The following is a 20,591-nucleotide window of genomic DNA, read 5'->3' as shown; positions in this document are numbered from 1 at the left end:
TTTTATTAAATTGCATCACACTGAACTGTTTTCAACCTCAATTATGAGGACTTTTGCTTTGAAAAAGTATTTATTTAAATTTTGATTTAAATAACTAAACTAAACCTGACTTACTAAAACATGACAATAGTAATTTGTATTATAAATATATATATTTATATATATAAATAAATGTATAATTATAATTTGTGAGACTGCCCCAATGTGTGTTTTAAAAGATATTAAAAACTGAGTATTTGTTCAAACTGCGGGGGGCAGCAGCACACCTCGGAACAGCCACTCTGCCGGAAATGAAAACGAAGAAGAAGAAGAGCGAGGCAGCGACAACACAGAACGACAGCTAGCCTAGCGTTAGCTTACCTGGCTACCTGATAGCCATCTTAAACTAGTAACAAACTATGACACCCTGAATGTAAACAGAAGAAGGAACAATAAAGCTACAGACTCTGATAACGTGTTTGAAATAGGTACGTTTACAAGTTTAATTCATGATTTGCAAAAAAACATGCGAACAAATAGTCCGGTGCAGCGCGCTGTGCCATGCTAGCTAATATGCTAGCTAGTATGCTAACTACAAACAGGAACGTTAGCGCGTTGCTAACGTAGCTCGTTGCTAACGTAGCTCGTTGCTAACGTAGCTCGTTGCTAACATAGCGCGTTGCTAGCATGGCCATACATCCATACATTCGTTATCTGGAGATAACTCGGTGGAGACCTTCACATTAGCTTAGTCCTAACAACATGACTAAATGGCTGTGGTGTTACTTGCTTCTCTGACTAAACGTGGACGTTAGCTATCAGGAGGAGGCTAATTATCCAGCTGGCTAATGTTAGTTGGTAGATTAACGGTTTAAGCTAACTGACGTTTATCCTGCAGGGATGTTCTTGACGTTATGAGGTCATTAAGAAGTGCTTTTACTGGCTGTATATACTGTACAGCTAATTACAGTAACATGTAGTATATGTGTTTATGCAGTCTATGATGTCAGTAGATCATAACACGTTTACTGGAATGATAACAAATATATATATAGGCATTGGTTATAAACTTTTAATGAAGGGTGGAGTGCTATGTTTAATCTGGCATGTAGTTTATCACACTATTCACTAGATATAGCAGTTCAGCATGGTTTCACACTGCTAAGCCAGTGATCACTAGCCACTCCAGTTTACTTTGGATGAATGAATGAAAGACTTTATTTCGAACATAAAAATAAATGAAAACAGATACAAAATAATTACAAACAAAACAAGAGTAATAGTGTCCAAAAAAGGAGTAGGTAGAAGTACAACTTATATTTCCCTACCCCTTTCTCACTTCTCCTCTAATAACTCATATATCATAGAATGATAATATAATATAATATATAAACTATCCCAGATTTATTTACATCCCAAATTAAATATATGAACAGCATCCCAAGTTTATTTACAACCCACATATCCATCTGGAGTTAAAAAGTAGATATAAACCAACCCTTTACACAACTCTTCCTCAACCATATACCTCCCAAAAATATATTTTTTTGTATAGCTTTTTAAAGTGATTTATATTTGTGCTCCGTTTCTACCCATCACCTAACCCATTCCACAAATCCACCCCACAGACTGAAATATACATACTCTTCTTTGTTGTACGAACACAATGCTTTTTAAAATTAAATTTTCTTTGGAGGCAGACTTTGAAAATACATGTTTGGTTTATATCTTAATTAATAAATAACAAAGTGGTGTAAAGAGATGATATTAACATGACTGGCTTGCCTGTCAGATGCTGAGGGAACCCTTCCAGGATGTATGCCGTGTACAGACAAGCACACACACCCACTGCGGTGGAGTTTTCTGTCTACTGCAACTTCATATCCAGCAAGGAGAAGAATTTGGTCGTTGCTGGAACGTCTCAACTGTTTGTCTACAGGATTATTCATGATGTGGAGGTAACCATAAGTCTCCACTTGATTTGTTTCATTGCGCCAAGTTTTGAAGTACAAGCATTTTTTTCTGATATATGATATTTATGTCATCATTTCAGAGTACATCAAAGGCTGACAAGTCTTCAGGTATGTCTAGACGTCATACGCAAAGTATACATTAATGAATGATATAAAATCAGTGCCTTTGTCGTCCAACTTCACACTCTCCTCCTCCTCCCTACAGATTCCAAATCTCGAAAGGAGAAGCTGGAGCAGGTGGCATCCTTTTCTCTCTTTGGCAATATTATGTCCATGGCCAGTGTGCAGCTTGTTGGAGCCAACAGAGATGCACTCCTTCTCAGTTTCAAAGATGCCAAGGTATCATTGTCTAAACTGTTCACTGCCTAACTGAATTATAAACTGCCTAAAATTGTTTTTTGACTGTCCTCTGGGTGTGTTTGTTCTCTCAACAGTTGTCTGTAGTGGAGTATGACCCCGGGACACACGACCTCAAGACTCTGTCTCTCCATTACTTTGAGGAGCCAGAGCTTAGAGTATGTAGAAACTAAAATATGTGTTCAGTAGCATTATCTGTTTAAATTATAGTAAATATTGACAGGCACAATTGAACAAATTGTTTTATTAATTTGCTCTCTTTTTGCAATTTTCAGGATGGTTTTGTACAGAACGTACATATTCCCATTGTCCGTGTAGATCCAGAGAATCGCTGTGCTGTGATGCTCGTTTATGGCACCCAGCTTGTGGTGTTGCCATTCAGGAAGGACACTCTTACTGATGAACAGGAGGGTGGAGTTGGAGAAGGGTATGCCTACAGTCCACTCTGCTGATTAATGTCTTCTAGAGTCTGGTTGACACTTGTATCCTAAATCCCTCACAGCACCACAAATGTTTACATGTCGATTTCCAGTGGGACTGAAACCGTATCATGGTTTTGTTTGTACCAAATGTGTGAATTTCACACCCCTCCACCCATTTTAGTTGTAGCTGTTTGTATTGTAGTTGCCATAAATGTATATCCATGGTTAGAAGAACAAAAAAAGGATGGATTCAAACATTTGAATACAAATTTCCACTTTTATTCTGCTGGTCGATAGTTATCTAATCATGTCTGACACGAATAGATACTCTTTAATGATTACTATACACATGAATATGTAACTTCTATCACTGTCTCTCATCTACAGACCTAAATCCAGCTTCCTACCCAGCTACATCATTGACGTCCGTGAGCTGGACGAGAAGCTGCTAAACATCATCGACATGAAGTTCCTCCATGGCTACTATGAGCCCACGTTGCTCATCCTGTTTGAGCCCAACCAGACATGGCCTGGGTCAGTCCACCACATTATCAGCTATAACAACCACCTTTTCATGTTTCATTCAAGTCTAAATTAAGTTTATTGCAAATAGTGGCTTTGTTTACTATAAATATGGCCCTGACTTTTTTACTTCTCATTCTTTAGCATGCCAATTTTGATTTAATGTATAACTTCTATTTTCTGATCATTCTGCCAGGCGTGTGGCTGTGCGTCAGGACACTTGTGGCATTGTTGCCATCTCCCTCAACATAATGCAGAAGGTTCATCCTGTCATCTGGTCTCTCAGTAATCTGCCTTTTGACTGTACGATGGTCATGCCTGTTCCCAAGCCAATCGGTGAGCTCAGAGAATTCTCTCTTTTTGACACTACTTATGAACAGTGTGGTCGCTAAGTTCCCAGTCCACCATGAAGATCATTTCTGTTGGAGTGTTAGATATGAATTTAATAAGCCTGTCAATCGATTAAAATATTTTAATTGCAATTAATCGCATGATTGTCCATAGTCCATAATGACGATTAATTGCAGATTTTGTATCTGTTCAAAATGTATCTGAAAGGGAGATTTGTCAAGTATGTATTACTCTTATCAACACTGGAGTGAGAAAATACGCTTTCTTTATGCAAATGTACGTATATATTTATTATTGGAAATCAATTAACAACACAAAACAATGACAAATATTGTCCAGAAACCCTCACAGGTACTGCATTTAGCATATTAAAAAATATATGCTCAAATCATAACATGGCAAACTGCAGCCCAACAGGCAACAACAGGTGTCAGTGTGCTGACTTGACTATGACTTGCCCCAAACTGCATGTGATTTATCATAAAGTGGGCATGTCTGTAAAGGGGAGACTCGTGGGTACCCATAGAACCCATTTTCATTCACATATCTTTAGGTCAGAGGTCAAGGGACCCCTTTGAAAATGGCCTTGCCAGTTTATCCTCGCCAAAATTTAGCGCAAGTTTGGAGCATTATTTAGCCTACTTCCTGAAAAGCTAGTATGACATGGTTGGTACCAGTGGATTACATAGTCGTCTAGTTTCATACGATTTTAGGATCTTCAATCTTCACGGTGGCTTGTGGATTTTTAAGAGGTTAAGAGGTTTTAGTGCGTGAAAGAAATTAGTGGCGTTAACACAAATTTGCGTTATTACCGTGTTAACTTTGACAGCCCTAGAATTTACCCTATGTGAGGAAGTGTGCTGCATTGCTAAAGTGTTTGTTGTTGTTGTTGCTTCTTTCATCACATGTCAAATCTCTTTAGGTGGTGTGGTGGTGTTTGCAGTGAATTCATTGCTCTATCTGAACCAGAGTGTTCCACCGTACGGAGTTGCTCTCAACTCTCAGACAAATGGCACCACAGCGTTCCCTCTGCGTAAGCAATACCATCAGAAACACACACCTGTACAGGTATCTTTGATATCTGGCCTTGTTACTTTACATATTAATATTCTGTAATGCTCATCACTAGATAATGTGTCTTGGTTACCCAGGTGTGCAGGAGGAAGTGAGGATCACTCTAGACTGTTCCCAGTCTGACTTTATTGCCTATGACAAGATGGTCATCTCTTTGAAAGGAGGAGAAATGTGAGTCTGTGAAAGCACCACCAGAACGTACATAAACAATGGTGTTAGTTAATGAATCTTCACTGACTGTTGTTGTCTTGCAGTTACGTGTTGACCCTCATAACTGACGGCATGAGAAGCGTCCGGGCTTTCCACTTTGACAAAGCTGCTGCCAGCGTCCTGACGACCTGCGTAAGTTCTGCCTGTAACTGTGAGCAATGATGGTTGGATGAGACAGGAAGTCTCTATCTTAAACAAATACCCTTTTTTTATGTTTCAAAACAACACAATAGCACACAAAACACTGGAGGGATTAGGGTTTGACTGACTGGGTTTTCAAAACTAATACCAGTACTAGTAAGATTAAAGCTGCCGAATGCTACAAATATGACCATTTTTACACTAAAAATATATGAGCTGTGAGATGAAAAAACGTCAGACTTTACCCAAAAGCCACAGGTATTTTCTTATATCTGGCTGACCTTTTAGGGTATAAAGTAAATACTGGATATCCACTAAATCTGTCAGCTTTTAGAGGATTTAGAATAGAAACTGATGCCTCACACTCTGGGCTTCCCTCTTCCAGATGGTGACCATGGAGCCCGGCTACCTTTTTCTGGGTTCCCGTCTCGGAAACTCGCTGCTCCTGAAGTACACGGAGAAACTTCAGGAGACGCCACCAGAGGAGGGCAAAGAAAATCAGGACGGAGAAAATGAGGATAAAGATAAAGATAAACAGGTACGTATGTGACTGCATAAAATGTGACTTTTAATACAGGGGAAACCACTTATATGGATCAAGAAGCTTGGGACAGAATCATTCCTATGTAAATGCTGTTTAAATAATATGCTTATAGTAATCGAGTATTCCGCTTAGAGTGTTCATTTTGGGTCTTTTCATACATGACAACATATGGAAAAACATTTTAAAGCTATGTTAGAGTAACGTTAATTACATTTTTGTTTTGCTTTTAATTTACTCCCTTGATACTTTGCCTCACTGGCCGACTGGCGCTGCACGCACATTGAAATCATGATGGGGGAAAAAGAGAGTCAATTTCTCTCAATGAAAAATGAATGTGCACGGGGAAAGCACCTGTGGTTGAAGCCGCCCTTGTCCAGTGGATTGATAATCCCTGGTCACGTAATGCCCCCTTAAAGTAAAACTCTGCAGATCCTCAACCAGCTCTGCGCTACTGCAGTGCAGGCAGCAGTATGCAGACGAATGGCGCCCGCCTCCCCTCCATGCTACTCACTGGGTGAACGAGCAAGGAGCCCCGGCAAAGGGGCGCCATTTATCTGCATGCACCAGTCGTGCTGCAGTGATACAGAGCCGGCCGGTCTATTTGACCTGGACAGACGTGATTACTATAAGAGGTTTCCACTGTATAGCCTTTTGTTGTGAAGCACTGTTGAAATGCCATCTTTATTTCCACTTGATTTATGCTTGTGTAGTTTCTGCAATTAGTTTAGATAAGGTGCTTGTCAATCTTTCAAAGTAAACATGTACAGCACTCACTGCACTTGGAAGGATTTTATTTGACAGCTTGTCTCCAACATAGCCAATAAACTAAATCAGCGCTAATGAATTCCAGGAAGAACCACCGAGCAAAAAGAAGCGAATGGAATCTTCCACCAACTGGACGGGTATGTTCAAATTTCATTTTTGATATGTGCCAGAAATGTGTGTGTTATCTGCCAATCCAGGGGTCGGTGTTTTCTCACATCACATCCGATTTATCATTTTAATCAAAAAAAAATGTCTTAAAAACAAACTAGACCTAAAAAAAGTCAAAGGAATTATTATCGTTCACCATGCTTAACTTTTTTTTAATACAGTAAATAAAAGATGCCTCTTGAAAATAATGTTTTGTATCCCTAGATAAAAAGCACATTTGTAAAATTGATTAAACCTGTGTTGTGCACATTGTGCAGTCTCTGAGAACTTGCACTTTTACTATGAACTACGGGAGCTCGGGGAAGCGACAGCAGTTCCGTATCATAATTATCATAGTTAAAGTGAAAATCAGTTTTCATTTTTAAACATGAATTTGAATTGATTGATGAAATCAATTTATCGCCCACACCGCGACCCTGAATAGGATAAGCGGTTACAGATAATGAATGGATGGATTTATCGCCCAGCTCTATGCCAATTGTGTTTCACTCAGCTTTGTTTTGTCAGATGAGGTGGATGAGATAGAGGTGTATGGAAGTGAGGCTCAGTCAGGCACTCAGCTGGCCACCTACTCCTTTGAGGTAAACAAAACAACAACAACCCAGAGCTTAATTGCCTTTTATGTAAATGCAGGTCCTTTGTGGAAGGTGACTGATTTTCTGTGTTTTCATACAGGTGTGTGACAGCATACTCAACATTGGACCTTGTGTGAATGCCTCCATGGGTGAACCTGCCTTCTTGTCTGAAGAGGTATTAAAACACAATTAAAACACTTTCTAGCGTCTCTGTAGATTGGTTACTGTAGATGTTCCCTATCACTTGTTTTCCCAAGAATTGTATTTTGAGGTTTCTGACTTGTGATGTTCATCTTACCCACAGTTCCAGAACAACCCCGAGCCTGACCTGGAGGTTGTGGTATGCTCTGGCTACGGCAAGAACGGTGCACTGTCTGTACTTCAGGTAAAACCTCCCACTGATGTTGTGTGTTGTTTTAATGCACGATGCATGATAAATGTTACCGCACCATCCTAAAAACCTGTGGTCGTGAGGGCCATCTGCCACAGGTCCAGTGATGGTGCTACAGTAAAGTCTGGGTCTACCAGGGCTGCCTCAGAGAACGACGGAGTAGCCTGTAAACACTCAGACACAAGCTCAGTTTGCCTGGAAATGCACATTGTACTGCCTCTGACTTTTACTTGCTTATTGTAATTTGTTTCCTTTCTGTTCTCAGAGAAGCATCCGACCCCAAGTAGTCACTACGTTTGAGTTGCCAGGTTGCCACGACATGTGGACAGTCATCTCAAATGAAGTCAAGGAAGACAAAAAAGTACTGTGTCTTTCTGCTAAACAGCCTCAGGGTTTCACTCTAATGAATGTTTGTTTGTTTTTTGACAGTAAGATGTTTCTCGCTCTTTTCCCAGGCTGCAAAAAGCGATGATTCAGAGGACGGGACTGAGACAGAGACCGGTGAGGATGGTGAAGAGGGAGAAAAGGACAAGGAAGAGAAGGAGAAAGTGGAGGAGGAAAAGCCAGAGCCTCCTCTGGAGGATGATACGAAGAAGCACGGCTTTCTCATTCTGAGCAGGGAGGATTCAACCATGGTAAAAACACACGTTAATACACTTGAATAGAACTTAGTTAACGCTAGGGAAAAACTAAACCTATCTATGATATCATATCATCTATCATTTGGGTGTTACCTAATGGGCCTTGGCTGTATTTTTGTGCAGATCCTTCAGACAGGTCAGGAGATCATGGAGTTGGACACCAGTGGTTTTGCTACCCAGGGACCCACTGTGTTTGCTGGAAACATCGGTGACAACAAGTACATCATCCAAGTCTCCCCCATGGGTATTCGGCTACTGGAAGGAGGTAAGATAGGATAATGTTAGGTTAAAAAAGTGATAATTATATTTTTGCATTTAGTTGTTGCAGTAGCAAATTATGCAGAACGGAACCGGATAAAAAAAATAAATAAAAAATGAATAATAAAATAAATGACTCAACAAATGAATAAATAAATATATCATTAAATGTAGCAAAAATAATATTAAAAATAAATGTAGCCATTAATTAACTTATAAAATGTGACATAAACTGATATTTCTGTTTTGATTTGCTTCCTAATTTATTTACTTCTTATTAATTCCCCTTTTTATTTACAATTCTGTTTAGTTTGACCTTTTATTTATTTATGTGTTTATTTTATAAATTTGTAAATGTATTTATTTGCATAATGAGGTAGCAATGCATGAAGACGTGTAAAGAAATGTATAAAAAAATAATATAGAAATAAATAACTTTGGGGAAATAAATAAGGGGTGAAATGTAGAGGAAAAATTGTGCATAAATAAATAAATACATAAATAAATACACACATTAAAATTTTTTAAAATAAATGCAAAAAAGTAAATAAAAATAAATGCAAAAATGAATAAATACATTTAAAGATTTATAAAAATGAATATATGATCAAATAAAAGGCACAATTAAACAGAAGGGTAAATAAATAAGGCAATTAATACAAAGATAAATAAATAAAGAAACAAATTAAAACGTACATTTCAATTTATGTCACATTTTATCAATTAATTAATGGCTACATTTATCTTTAATAATATTTTTGCTGCATGTAATGACATATTTAATTGTTTATCGAGCCATTTATTTTTGATTTTGGCAAGTTCTGCGGTCCATAGCAAATGGTTGCAGGAGTAAAGAAGGATACATGCGTAATATTAAAGCAAATTGAAGGCATTAAACATATTGGCAACCTGTTTCACTGACATGTTCTCTTTTAATTCTGCTTTCAGTGACGCAGCTCCACTTCATCCCTGTGGACTTGGGCTCTCCCATAGTTCATTGCTCCGTGGCGGACCCTTACGTGGTCATCATGACTGCTGAGGGGGTGGTCACCATGTTTGCGCTCAAGACCGACTCGTACATGGGGAAGACTCACCGGCTGTCCCTGCAGAAACCACAGATCCCCACTGTGAGTAAATCATGCTCATCAGTCCTTTTTTAGAGGCTTTTCATTAGACAAATACGCCCCCTGCTGGACAAACTCTAGCAGCATCACTCTGCTCAATTGTGTGCAACATGCAAATGTGCAACATCATCACACTCCTTCATTTAGCAACTGGATTTATCTGTAATTAACTTGTATAAAACCGCTCATCATTCAACAGCAATCACGCGTGATCTCGCTGTGTGCTTACCGAGACCTAAGTGGAATGTTCACCACAGAAAACAAAGTGAGCTCCTCCGTCAAAGAGGACACCGTCATCAGGAGTCAGTCTGAAACAGAGACCATCATCCACGACCTCAGGTAAGAGCATCATCTCCATACCAGAAACACACAACCAGTCGCCACATGTCCTAGCTAGTTATGAATTGATTGATGTTATAGAGATAATTCAGATGATTTTACGTGGGGTGTATAAGGTACTTTTCACCTACAGTAGATGACGGTCGGCACGCCCCGAGTTTGGAGAAGCAGACAGGAGTTACCACACGGAACCAAAGCGTTGTACTGCTATGGACGCGGGCAGCAGCAAAACTTATTTTAGCCACCTAAGAGAAAGGTCCACCTAAAAAAGTCAATATCTGTTTAAGTTTACGACATATTTAGAAATATTTTTGCTGGTTTAACTTGCCGTGAGACAGCTGTACAGTCTATGTTTCCGACGGGGAACTGAAACCGTTATCTATGCTCTCGCCAAAGCAACCAGACTCCGAAAAATGTTATTTTACCTCACAGAACACGAGAGTTGCTGGTCTGCCGCTGCCTCAATCGGTTAGTTTGTTTGTGTTACTGTGTGACTTTGGTTTGTTCAGATTCACCAAAGACACATATTAGCACAAACTAACCGATCGAGCCAGCAGTAGACCAGCAACCCCTGTGCTCTGCGAGGTAAAATTACAGAGTTTTTCAATAGAGTCTGGTGGCTTTGGCGAGAGCATAGATGGATACAACGGCTTCAGATCCTGGTTAGAAAGGGTTGTCTGATGGCAAGGTAAAGCGGTGAAAATATTATTATTATTATTAATATATAAACATAGCGTATACTTTTATTAATGTTATTAGATGGCTAAAATACGTTATGTCGGCCCCGTCCGTAGCAGTATATTGCTTTGCTCCCGTGCAATACCTCCTGTGTGCTTCCCCAAACTGGGGGCGTGCCGACCGTCATCTACTGCAGGTGATACACTGTCTATGGATAAGTACCTCATTCAACCCCACTTCAAAACACCTGAACTATCCCTTTAAATGTGTGTGTAGTAACGCAGTGGACGATGAGGAGGAAATGCTGTATGGAGACTCGAACGCCAGTGTAGCGCATGGAAGGGACGAACTCGGCCGCAGCTATGGAGGACAAGGGCTTTTTGGAAGCGACGGAAGCTCAAGCAAAGCAGAACCCAGCCACTGGTGCATTATCTGCAGGGAGAATGGTGTAATGGAGGTATGGGGGTATATGTTACATCATAAGAATGTATACACTATATTAATCAGCATGTTAATGCTGTTTCTATACTTCCTTTTGTTCACAGTCTTTGTTTTTTATTTGAACAGATCTACCAGCTCCCAGAATGGCGATTGGTGTTCCTGGTGAAGAACTTCCCAGTTGGTCAGAGAGTGCTGGTGGACAGTTCGTCTGGCCAATCAGCAGCACAGGGAGAGGGCAAAAAGGAAGAAGTAACACGTCAAGGAGATATCCCCCTCGTCAAAGAGGTGTCTTTGGTTTCCCTCGGCTACAATTACAGCAGACCATATTTACTGGTGAGTGTTTTGTTTGTGTTTCACTGAACACAAAATATAAATTTTAAAGAAAAACAGGGTATAACAAAAAGTGTTTTTCTTGTTTTCTAGGTCCATGTGGAACAGGAGCTTCTGATCTACGAAGCGTTCCCGTATGATCAACAGCAGCCACAGAACAACCTGAAAGTGCGCTTCAAAAAAGTAAGAGCTAACACTGATAAGGATGGATTCAATCATGTGAAAAACTTGAATGAAGTGAAATCTTAACTGTGCTACTTTACTCTGCACAGGTGCCCCACAACATTAACTTCAGAGAAAAGAAGTCAAAGCTTAAGAAAGATAAGAAGGCGGAGAGCGGCGCCACCGAGGAGAGTTCAGCTGTGAAAAGTCGGATTGCCAGATTCAGATACTTTGAGGACATCTCTGGATACTCAGGGGTGAGGAAGCACTTTTTTATTTTAGAACTTCTTATTGCTGCACCAGCACTATTCGCAAAAAACTAGGTCGACAGACGCTCACCGATGTCCGACCGTCCGCTTGGTGTGTCAAGGTCTAAAATAGCTGCTCCACATTTCCTTGCTGTCCCCAGGTGTTTATCTGCGGTCCGTCTCCTCACTGGATGCTGGTCACCTCTCGCGGAGCCATGAGGCTTCACCCCATGTCCATCGATGGCTCCATCGAGTCTTTCTCACCCTTCCATAACATCAACTGCCCAAAAGGTTTCCTCTACTTCAACAAACAGGTACACAGAGGACACACACTCACTTTGGTAGTGATAGAGCAGGTATTTGTATTGTTCTCTTCTCTGACAACTCCACTATGAACGGAAACAACACTTACGTTTTTTTTGGATGAGATTCCACACAAGTTTGAATGATAATAATTATTGATGTTCTTAGTAGTAATGATATTATTATTTCAGTTCTCAGTGTGTGTGTGTGTGTCTGTGTGTGTTCTCCCACAGGGCGAGCTGAGGATCAGCGTCCTGCCCACCTATCTGTCCTACGATGCCCCTTGGCCCGTCAGAAAAATCCCACTGAGGTGCACCGTCCACTACATCGGCTACCACGTCGAATCCAAGGCAAGGCTCCTCTCTCGCTCAGCCCACACAGCACCAGAGGCACCAAAAAGCAGCGACGTGACACAAATTCAAGCTGAAACACATTCCCCCGGACTCGCACACCTCCACTTGCATAACGCGATGCAAAAATAAAAAAGCGTATCGATCGAGCCGCTTTGAAAAGTTTGAGATGAAAGCCCTCTGGCCTTAAAGTTTTCTCACTGCGAGAGAAAAAAAAAAAAAAGTCAATGAGGGTGACTTTGAAGGGATTAGTCTTTGATGTGAACTTTTTCTGTCTGATTTTGACTTTTTTTTCCCTCTTAGGTGTATGCAGTGTGCACCAGTGTGAAGGAGCCCTGCACACGCATCCCCAGGATGACTGGAGAGGAGAAGGAGTACGAAACCATAGATCGAGGTCAGACATGAACACACACACACACACACACACACACACCTATTGTTTACATTACTGGTTCCCAACACATTTAAATTAATTTTAGAATTAATATTAATGATCATTTAATTATATAAATGTGTATATCCTCCTAAGACCCGGCAATTCATTTTTGTTGTCTGCGGCGGACAGTAGGACTTGTTTCTTCTCATTTTCAAGCATTTTCCGTACTTCAGGAAACTGAGTGAGACAGAAAGGATTATGTTAAAAATGATTGAAAGAGAGTCAGACATTGAGATGAGGAGGAAGAGAGCCAGGTCGTAGAGCAGGTTTTAAACTTAGTTTTATATTTGTTTCTCAATATTCATCAAATGAGAGAAAATTCAAATGATCTGATGTCCACTAGAAGGGAGCTGACAGTCTTTTTTTCATACAACTGAATCCTCCGTGTCAAGTTTGCACTTGGATTGTTAGACGAAGGGCATTTCAGCCTTTTGTCCCTGTCTTTTAGCTAACTGTTTCAACATCTCAAATTACTTTTAGCCATTATTTCAACCATATATTCATCTTTTTAGCTAAATATTTCAACTGTTTGTACTAGGGCTGTCAAAGTTAATGCCAATAATTTTTTTAACGCAACTTGCGATTCCGGAGGTTGTATCAGACTAAGTTTTAAAGCTATAGAGAAGATACTGCTATCATATGAAACTACAGAATCTAAGGAATACATTGGTACCAATGTAACACTAGCTTGTCGCGAAGGAGGCTAAATAATGCTCCAAACTTGGCCATTTTCAAAGGGGTCCCTTGACCTCTGACCTCAAGATATGTGAATGAAAATGGATTCAATGGGTACCCACGAGTCTCCCCTTTACAAACATGCCCACTTTATGATAATCACATGCAGTTTGGGGCAAGTCATAGTCAAGTCAGCACACTGACACACTGACAGCTGTTGTTGCCTGTTGGGCTGCAGTTTGCCATGTTATGATTTGAGCATATTTTGTTATGCTAAATGTAGTACCTGTGAGGGTTTCTGGACAATAGTTGTCATTGTTTTGTGTTGTTAATTGATTTCCAATAATAAATATATACATACATTTGCATAAAGAAAGCATATTTGCCTTCTCCAGTGTTAAGAGTAATAAATACTTGACAAATCTCCCTTTAAGGTACATTTTGTACTGATAAAAAATATGTCATTAATTTGCGATTAACTATGGATAATCATACGTTAATCATGATTAAATATTTTAATCCATTGACAGCCCTAGTTTGTACATCATCTTTAGCTATTATTTATGTATAACCATGTATACATTTCTTTTAGCTGACTCTTTTTCAACTGTTTATATAATGTGTTTGCGAAAGCATTTCAACCACTAGTTAGACTTCTTTTCACACACTTTCGATCGCCGTGCAGTCAACCTTTCGTAGCTGCTAGTAGACTGATATTGTGACATTTACTAAAGGTCAGCATTGCACCAATTTGTAATCCTACTTGGCTGTTTATTTTCCTCCTCAACACAAACATGTGGATACATCACTATTGTTTCTCCTGTGTCCCCCCCTGCAGATGAACGGTACATTAATCCTCAGCAGGAGAAGTTCTCCATCCAGCTCATCTCTCCAGTCAGCTGGGAGGCCATCCCCAACACACGGTAACAGCTCTTCTCTTTATGCATCGCCACCCCTTAGCAAAATCAATAAGAAAGCCTTGTTTTAATAGACATTAGGCACCTATGAATCAAGAGGTACACACTCTTTTTCTCTGCGCCAGGTCGTCCCGGTGGAGGCTTTCGCTGCTTTTAGAGAATTATGGTGTTTGACAATCTTGGATTATTTATCCAAGCTGTATAGACCGTTCATTTAGTCCCACATGGCTGCTTTCCCTCATTTCACTTCAGTGAGGGTCATTTGGAAATGTCGGGTCATTTATCCAAGTCCCTGGTCATTTAGTTGCTCTGCGTTATCATTACCTACCACTGTGAGCGCTTTTCTGTGAAGAGCTGAAGCACATAAGTGTGTAACTGGCTTGTAGTGTTTCAGCATTATACTCTACGTCGGGGTACTGATTGAATGTGAAGATGTATCGCTATCTTTCCTGTCAAAGCACATTTAGATGTGTTATTATTATAATGTGAAGAGATGGATCAGTGCTAGGCTAACTTAGCTTTGCTTTTTACTTAGATGTAATATTAAAGCTGCATTCACACCAGATCCAGCAGTGCGGTAAAAAACACAAGTTTTCCCATTTAGTTTGAGTAGGGAGGGGTAGTGCGTTTGGGCAAAAAACAAGTTGAAACAGAATACATTTTTGGAGAAGCGCAGCCCGACGTCACGCTGCGACGGCCAATCACCTAACCGCCGAGTCAGTGAGAGAGTACAGTTAACATCACTGCCTCTCGCTGCCATGGGAGGGAGGGGGAGAAAACAACTTTGGTACAAGAAAGTAAAAAAAACTATGAGGGTAAAAAACCAAACACATGCTCGTTGGACCAATTCTGTGGGGATTTGGTAGTTTGTTTCCTGCAACAAGCTCCAGCACTCCGTCTTTTTCTTGTCTAGCTGCTGTGAAATGAATGTCAAGATCATAAAAACGATCTGACAGAAAACAATAATCCATCCTTTTCTACCCTTTCAAATTAGTTGACAGATGTAGCTCATGCTCATGCTTCAGAGGATGCAGCCTTGACACTGGTGTGCTCTCTCTTGAGTGTATTTGAGTTACCTACTGGAGCATCCTAATTAGAGCTGCAACGATTAATCAATTAGTTGTCAAATTAATTGCCAACTATTTTGATGATCGATTAATCGGTTTGAGTAATTTTTGATTCAAATGATTTGAATATCTTTGAGTTGTGGACTAAACAAGACATTTGGGGACGTCATCTTGGGCTTTGGGAAACACTGATTGGCATTTCCACCATATTCTGACATTTTATAGACAAAACAATTAATCGACAGATTAATCAAAAATGAAAATACTCATTAGTTGCAGCCCTATGACGTATAGTAGGCTATTTGAACAAAAGCAGGACCAGGACCTTTTGCTTGTATTTGCTATAGGCAGCAATAACAACTGGAAGCTAAGAAACAAAACAGGCAACGGCACAAAAGAAAAAAGGGTCAGGCAGCATGAGGTCAATACCGTCTCGCAGGAGCAAATTTGTGGCAATGATGTAATGTGTAATCTTAATGATCAGACAAAGAACGCCAAAGTATTAAATGGTGTGTGAATGGACCCTGACTCCACTCTCTGTCTCCGTCAGCTTCGACCTGGAGGAGTGGGAACACGTGACCTGTATGAAGTCGGTGCATCTGAGGAGTCAGGAGACGGTGTCCGGACTGAAGGGCTACATTGCTGCAGGGACCTGCCTGATGCAGGGGGAGGAGGTCACCTGCAGGGGCCGGGTGAGCAGCACACTACACTACCACCACACTAGGTGTTGTCTATTTGTACAAAAGGGCCTTCTCAGTACCAACATTATCATGGGAATAAAGCCATTTTATTGTCCTTTCCTTATAATGTAATGTATTTTTGTCGTACCTATTGTTGCTGCCGTGTTTCGATGTTGTTACGTGTTGGATGCTGCTGTTTGACCCTGTCTTGATCTCAACTTGTAAAAGAGCTTTTAAATCTCAATGTGGCTTCCTAATTAACCAAAGGGTTATGTTGAGGTTATGATGAAAGGGGCTTAAGATACGAAAACACCTGCTGATCGCTTCTCGTTTGATTCTTTTGTTCAGATCGTGATCCTGGATGTGATTGAAGTCGTGCCAGAGCCGGGCCAGCCGCTCACCAAGAACAAGTTCAAAGTGCTGTATGAGAAGGAACAGAAGGGGCCGGTGACGGCGCTGTGTCACTGCCACGGTTACCTGGTGTCGGCCATCGGACAGAAGGTCTCAACCACACTCTCGCATCACAACTCTGGGAATTCACATAGCTGGAATTAGAAAAAACACTGCTGTCTCATAGTAGATGCTAGTATCTACTGAACTGTGCTAGAACTGAATTTGGAATTAGCTGAAGTATTGCATGTAAAAAAGGAAGGTTGTGAGTTCCTCCGTGTTCCTGCAGATCTTCCTGTGGGCCCTGAAGGACAACGACCTGACGGGGATGGCCTTCATCGACACTCAGCTCTACATCCACCAGATGTTCAGCATCAAGAACTTCATCTTGGCTTCCGACGTGATGAAGAGTATCTCGCTGCTCCGCTACCAGGAGGAGAGCAAGACGCTGTCGCTCGTCAGCAGGGTGAGGAAATAACTCCACTGAGTTGATTCAGTCAAATTGAGTTTATGTGATTTACTAAATCATAATTATAAAAGTGATTGTTTGTTGATGAAAATATTTTCTTCAGTGTCTGAGGTAGCAAAGAGAATTTTCAATAACTGCAGGCAATTAGTTGATCTCATACAGTTAGAGTTTGGGCCAGATACTTACAAATAAGCAGGTTGTATTTGAGTGTAGACGAAGTTTAACTACAACTTGGGCTAGGTTTTAATACCGGGAATACACATCAAAACTATTTAAAAACTCCAGGAAAACGGGAAAAACAAGTTCCTTCTGGGCTTAAAAAAAATAGGCTGATACGTACAAAATATACGTATTACTGAATATTATTGAAATGCTGAAGTCAAAATACAGAAATGTTCTGTTAAAGCTAGGGTTGGTAATGCTGAGAAACTAGCAATAGTACGCTAGATTTTAAAAATGATCCAACCGAAAAACTCAGACCAGTGTTTCCAACTCTTTTCCAATGAAAGTAGCGAGCAGCATTAGCTCCAAAAGCCCCTAAATCTAGCGATAAAAGTCGCCAAGTCTGCAACACTGACAGTCCGTCCCTTCAGGCCTCCCTTCAAAGTCACTCCACCAAAAATTATCATAATGAACATGGCTATTAGTGCTCACAGCTGTCAAGCTGGCAGCTTTTGAAAGACTCCGGTGACGCGCAATGAGTGCACAAGCTGAGTGCAGGCAGGCAGGAAGCAGGCAGGCCGTTCATTCATTTCATCGGAATTCTTTCCTTTTTTTGGTCAGAGCATTTGATTTATTAATTGCTGTCGGGATGAATTTCAACTAATGTAACAACATTTTTGAAGAACACTACCGATCCTACCTTTTAACTTTGAGTCACGGTTGACTTTATTACTATATCTAACATTGCTTGGCTATTACAGAAAGCTCGCAACCAGCAGCCTCTGAACGCTGACAGAATATGAGATTTCATAATGCTTCATAGAATGACTTTGAATGTCCGCTGTCCTCAGCAAACAGATCGCAGGCAACGAACTTGGCAATTCATATTCCACACAGCTTTGGCGAAGTCCAAGCTGCATGCGTACGTTACGTTCATTGTAATGTTGATTGACATAAGTGGCTCTTTTGCCTTAATAATAATTATTATTACCACCACGAAATAATCCACTAAAGTGGTCAGGTTGGGAACCCATAGATTTATGTATATTTCTCTAAGTGTTGCTTGAAATATGACCGATGCGTTTCGACTGTAGCTGAAGGTCTATCTTAAAAACAAAGTCCCAGGATTCCCAGTGTAGTGTGAATCCCTGTTGTGGGCTGCAGTACACTCAATAGAGTGTTTATTGATTAAGCGGTACAAGTGAATATTGACGGTGTGTCTCCGGTGGGTATTTGGATTCAGTCGAGTTAATCTTGAAGAGAGCAGCTCTGGCAGCTGGAGATAACTCGGGGACTGTAGCTGTCTGTTGGGATTTAACTGTTGTCCTATTGTCTTGGCGACAGGATGCGAAGCCCCTGGAGGTTTACAGCATCGAGTTCATGGTGGATAACAACCAGCTCGGATTATTGGGTAATGTTTGTAACGACCTTAGGAAGCAAATTCAATTAAATGTTCTCGTGTTCTCATTAAGCTTTTCTTTTCTTTTCCTTTTAGTGTCCGATCGAGACAAGAACCTCTATGTATATATGTATTTACCTGAAGGTACGTAATTATATGTAATTATGTAATGTATTCACAGTGTTGATTCACATCCAGCAGTCATGTAATGTGTGGTTTGCGGTTACAGCTAAAGAGAGCTTCGGAGGAATGCGCCTGCTGAGGCGAGCCGACTTCAACGCCGGAGCGAACATAAACACTTTCTGGCGGATGCCGTGCAGAGGACCTCTGGACACTGGCAGCAAAAAGGCTCTGACCTGGGACAACAAGCACATCACGTGGTTCGGTAAGTGGCCGAGACGCTTGTCCCGCATGTTATAGCTAACGGCTTTATTAGAATACACTGACTTTATTCTGTCAGCTGATGAGCCAGCTGGGTCGAGGACAGTTAGCATCCCGAATGGGATGCAGAGAAAGTAGATTCTTCTTGGCTACAGTTGATTGAGAAAGTTGATATTCTGTCAAGTCAGCACATTTTGGACGTGGTATCCGAGAATGAAAATCAAAACTTATACATGGGGGAGATTATGGAGTTCAATAGACTCGACACTAGAGCTGCACGATCATGGCTAAAATGATACGCACGATTATTTTTGATCAATATGGAGATCACAATTATTATCCCGATTATTCAAATATTTTAGGGACCAAACATTTTTTTTGTAAGTTTTATGGAGTGATAAAAAGAGAAATACTAAATCTCCTATATAAAAAACTTTGACTCTAATATGTCAACAAAATGAAACAAGAATTTTGAACCTGACTTCATCCAATGTTCCGATTTTTGTCGTGGAATTCTATGCAAATAAGCGCATATTTGATTAGTAATCAAGTGCAAATAATCAACTGAGGAAGTTTCATGGTGATATCTATAAGTTATTTTTGTTACACTATTAACCTGGGGTGTCTCCCCTTAATAAAAACACATTTTTTACTGTTCCGATCAGCTTTTCTAAATCTAGGATTGAAATCCTGCAACTGATGAAAAAGTTAAAATATGTTAAATGTTTTAAATGTGTTTTTATCTGTGTTGCCACAGCAACCCTAGACGGAGGAGTTGGCATGCTCCTCCCCATGCAGGAGAAGACGTATCGCCGTCTGCTGATGTTGCAAAATGCTCTGAACACCATGCTGCCTCATCACGCTGGTCTCAACCCAAAGGCCTTCAGGTTTGCATCCGCCTGCAGTACTCGTCACACATTAGAAGAAGGGACGTGACAGGTTTATTTGATGTTTGACATATAACTGACCCTTTTCTATCCTGCGTCCAGAATGCTGCACTGTGACAGACGAAGCCTGCAGAACGCCGTGCGAAACATCCTGGACGGAGAACTCCTCAACAAGTACTTGTACCTCAGCACGATGGAGCGCAGCGAGCTGGCCAAGAAGATTGGTACAACGCAAGACATAGTAAGTGCACCAAAACAGAAGCGAAGACGCAGCGAAGTCAGTTTTTTTCTTATTCTAATTTTCATCCTCTTTTCATCACCAGATCCTCGACGACCTTCTGGAGATCGACAGAGTAACAGCTCATTTCTGAGAGCCACATTCCACACGTCAAGTCCACTGTACGCTGTTTTATATTGAACGGAGAAAACATTTTGTTATCGCCAACTTTGTGCAAACCTGATTTAATTTTCTTACTCGTTAGATGAAAAAAAAGAGGGCAGCCATGTTTTCTTAGGATATTTTGTATAAAAACAAAAAAATCAGTAAAAAGTCATTTACACAAGCTTTGTGTGTTTGTGTGTTTATTGAGTTTTAAAGGAACAGTGTGTTGGATCTGGTGGTATCTAGCAGTGAGGTTGAGATTGCAACCAACTGAAGCCTCTTTACCGTGTGCCAAGCGTGTTGGAGAACTACGATGGCCGACGGGAATGGCCCTCTCTAGAGCTAGTTGTTGTAAGAGTAGCGTAGACGGCACTGAGTTACGTTATGGACTATGGAGTTT

The 20,591-nt window shown here is 40.6% G+C and overlaps 1 protein-coding gene across 1 annotated transcript; it reads left to right on the top strand.

Annotated features, from left to right (window-relative positions):
* Window positions 1–276: 276 nt before the first annotated feature.
* On the top strand, window positions 277–20,372 carry cpsf1 (cleavage and polyadenylation specific factor 1). Its single transcript, XM_037794837.1, has 38 exons — window positions 277–467; window positions 1,772–1,937; window positions 2,033–2,060; window positions 2,158–2,291; window positions 2,387–2,467; window positions 2,585–2,736; window positions 3,119–3,265; window positions 3,450–3,589; window positions 4,527–4,637; window positions 4,756–4,849; window positions 4,933–5,020; window positions 5,415–5,567; window positions 6,424–6,475; window positions 7,014–7,087; window positions 7,182–7,256; window positions 7,386–7,466; window positions 7,738–7,833; window positions 7,928–8,107; window positions 8,237–8,378; window positions 9,320–9,498; window positions 9,695–9,834; window positions 10,789–10,969; window positions 11,080–11,286; window positions 11,377–11,466; window positions 11,556–11,702; window positions 11,855–12,007; window positions 12,230–12,346; window positions 12,650–12,740; window positions 14,296–14,380; window positions 15,992–16,133; window positions 16,470–16,622; window positions 16,801–16,977; window positions 18,487–18,553; window positions 18,638–18,685; window positions 18,771–18,926; window positions 19,680–19,809; window positions 19,912–20,050; window positions 20,133–20,372. The coding sequence occupies exons 2-38, from the start codon at window positions 1,794–1,796 to the stop codon at window positions 20,178–20,180; spliced, it is 4,422 nt and encodes a 1,473-aa protein (XP_037650765.1). The 5' UTR covers window positions 277–467; window positions 1,772–1,793; the 3' UTR covers window positions 20,181–20,372.
* Window positions 20,373–20,591: the final 219 nt, after the last annotated feature.

The sequence above is a fragment of the Sebastes umbrosus genome, chromosome 15, assembly GCF_015220745.1.
Source record: "Sebastes umbrosus isolate fSebUmb1 chromosome 15, fSebUmb1.pri, whole genome shotgun sequence".
Taxonomy (NCBI): domain Eukaryota; kingdom Metazoa; phylum Chordata; class Actinopteri; order Perciformes; family Sebastidae; genus Sebastes; species Sebastes umbrosus.
Note: the sequence above shows the minus strand (reverse complement) of the source record. Positions and strands in the feature narration are given on the sequence as shown.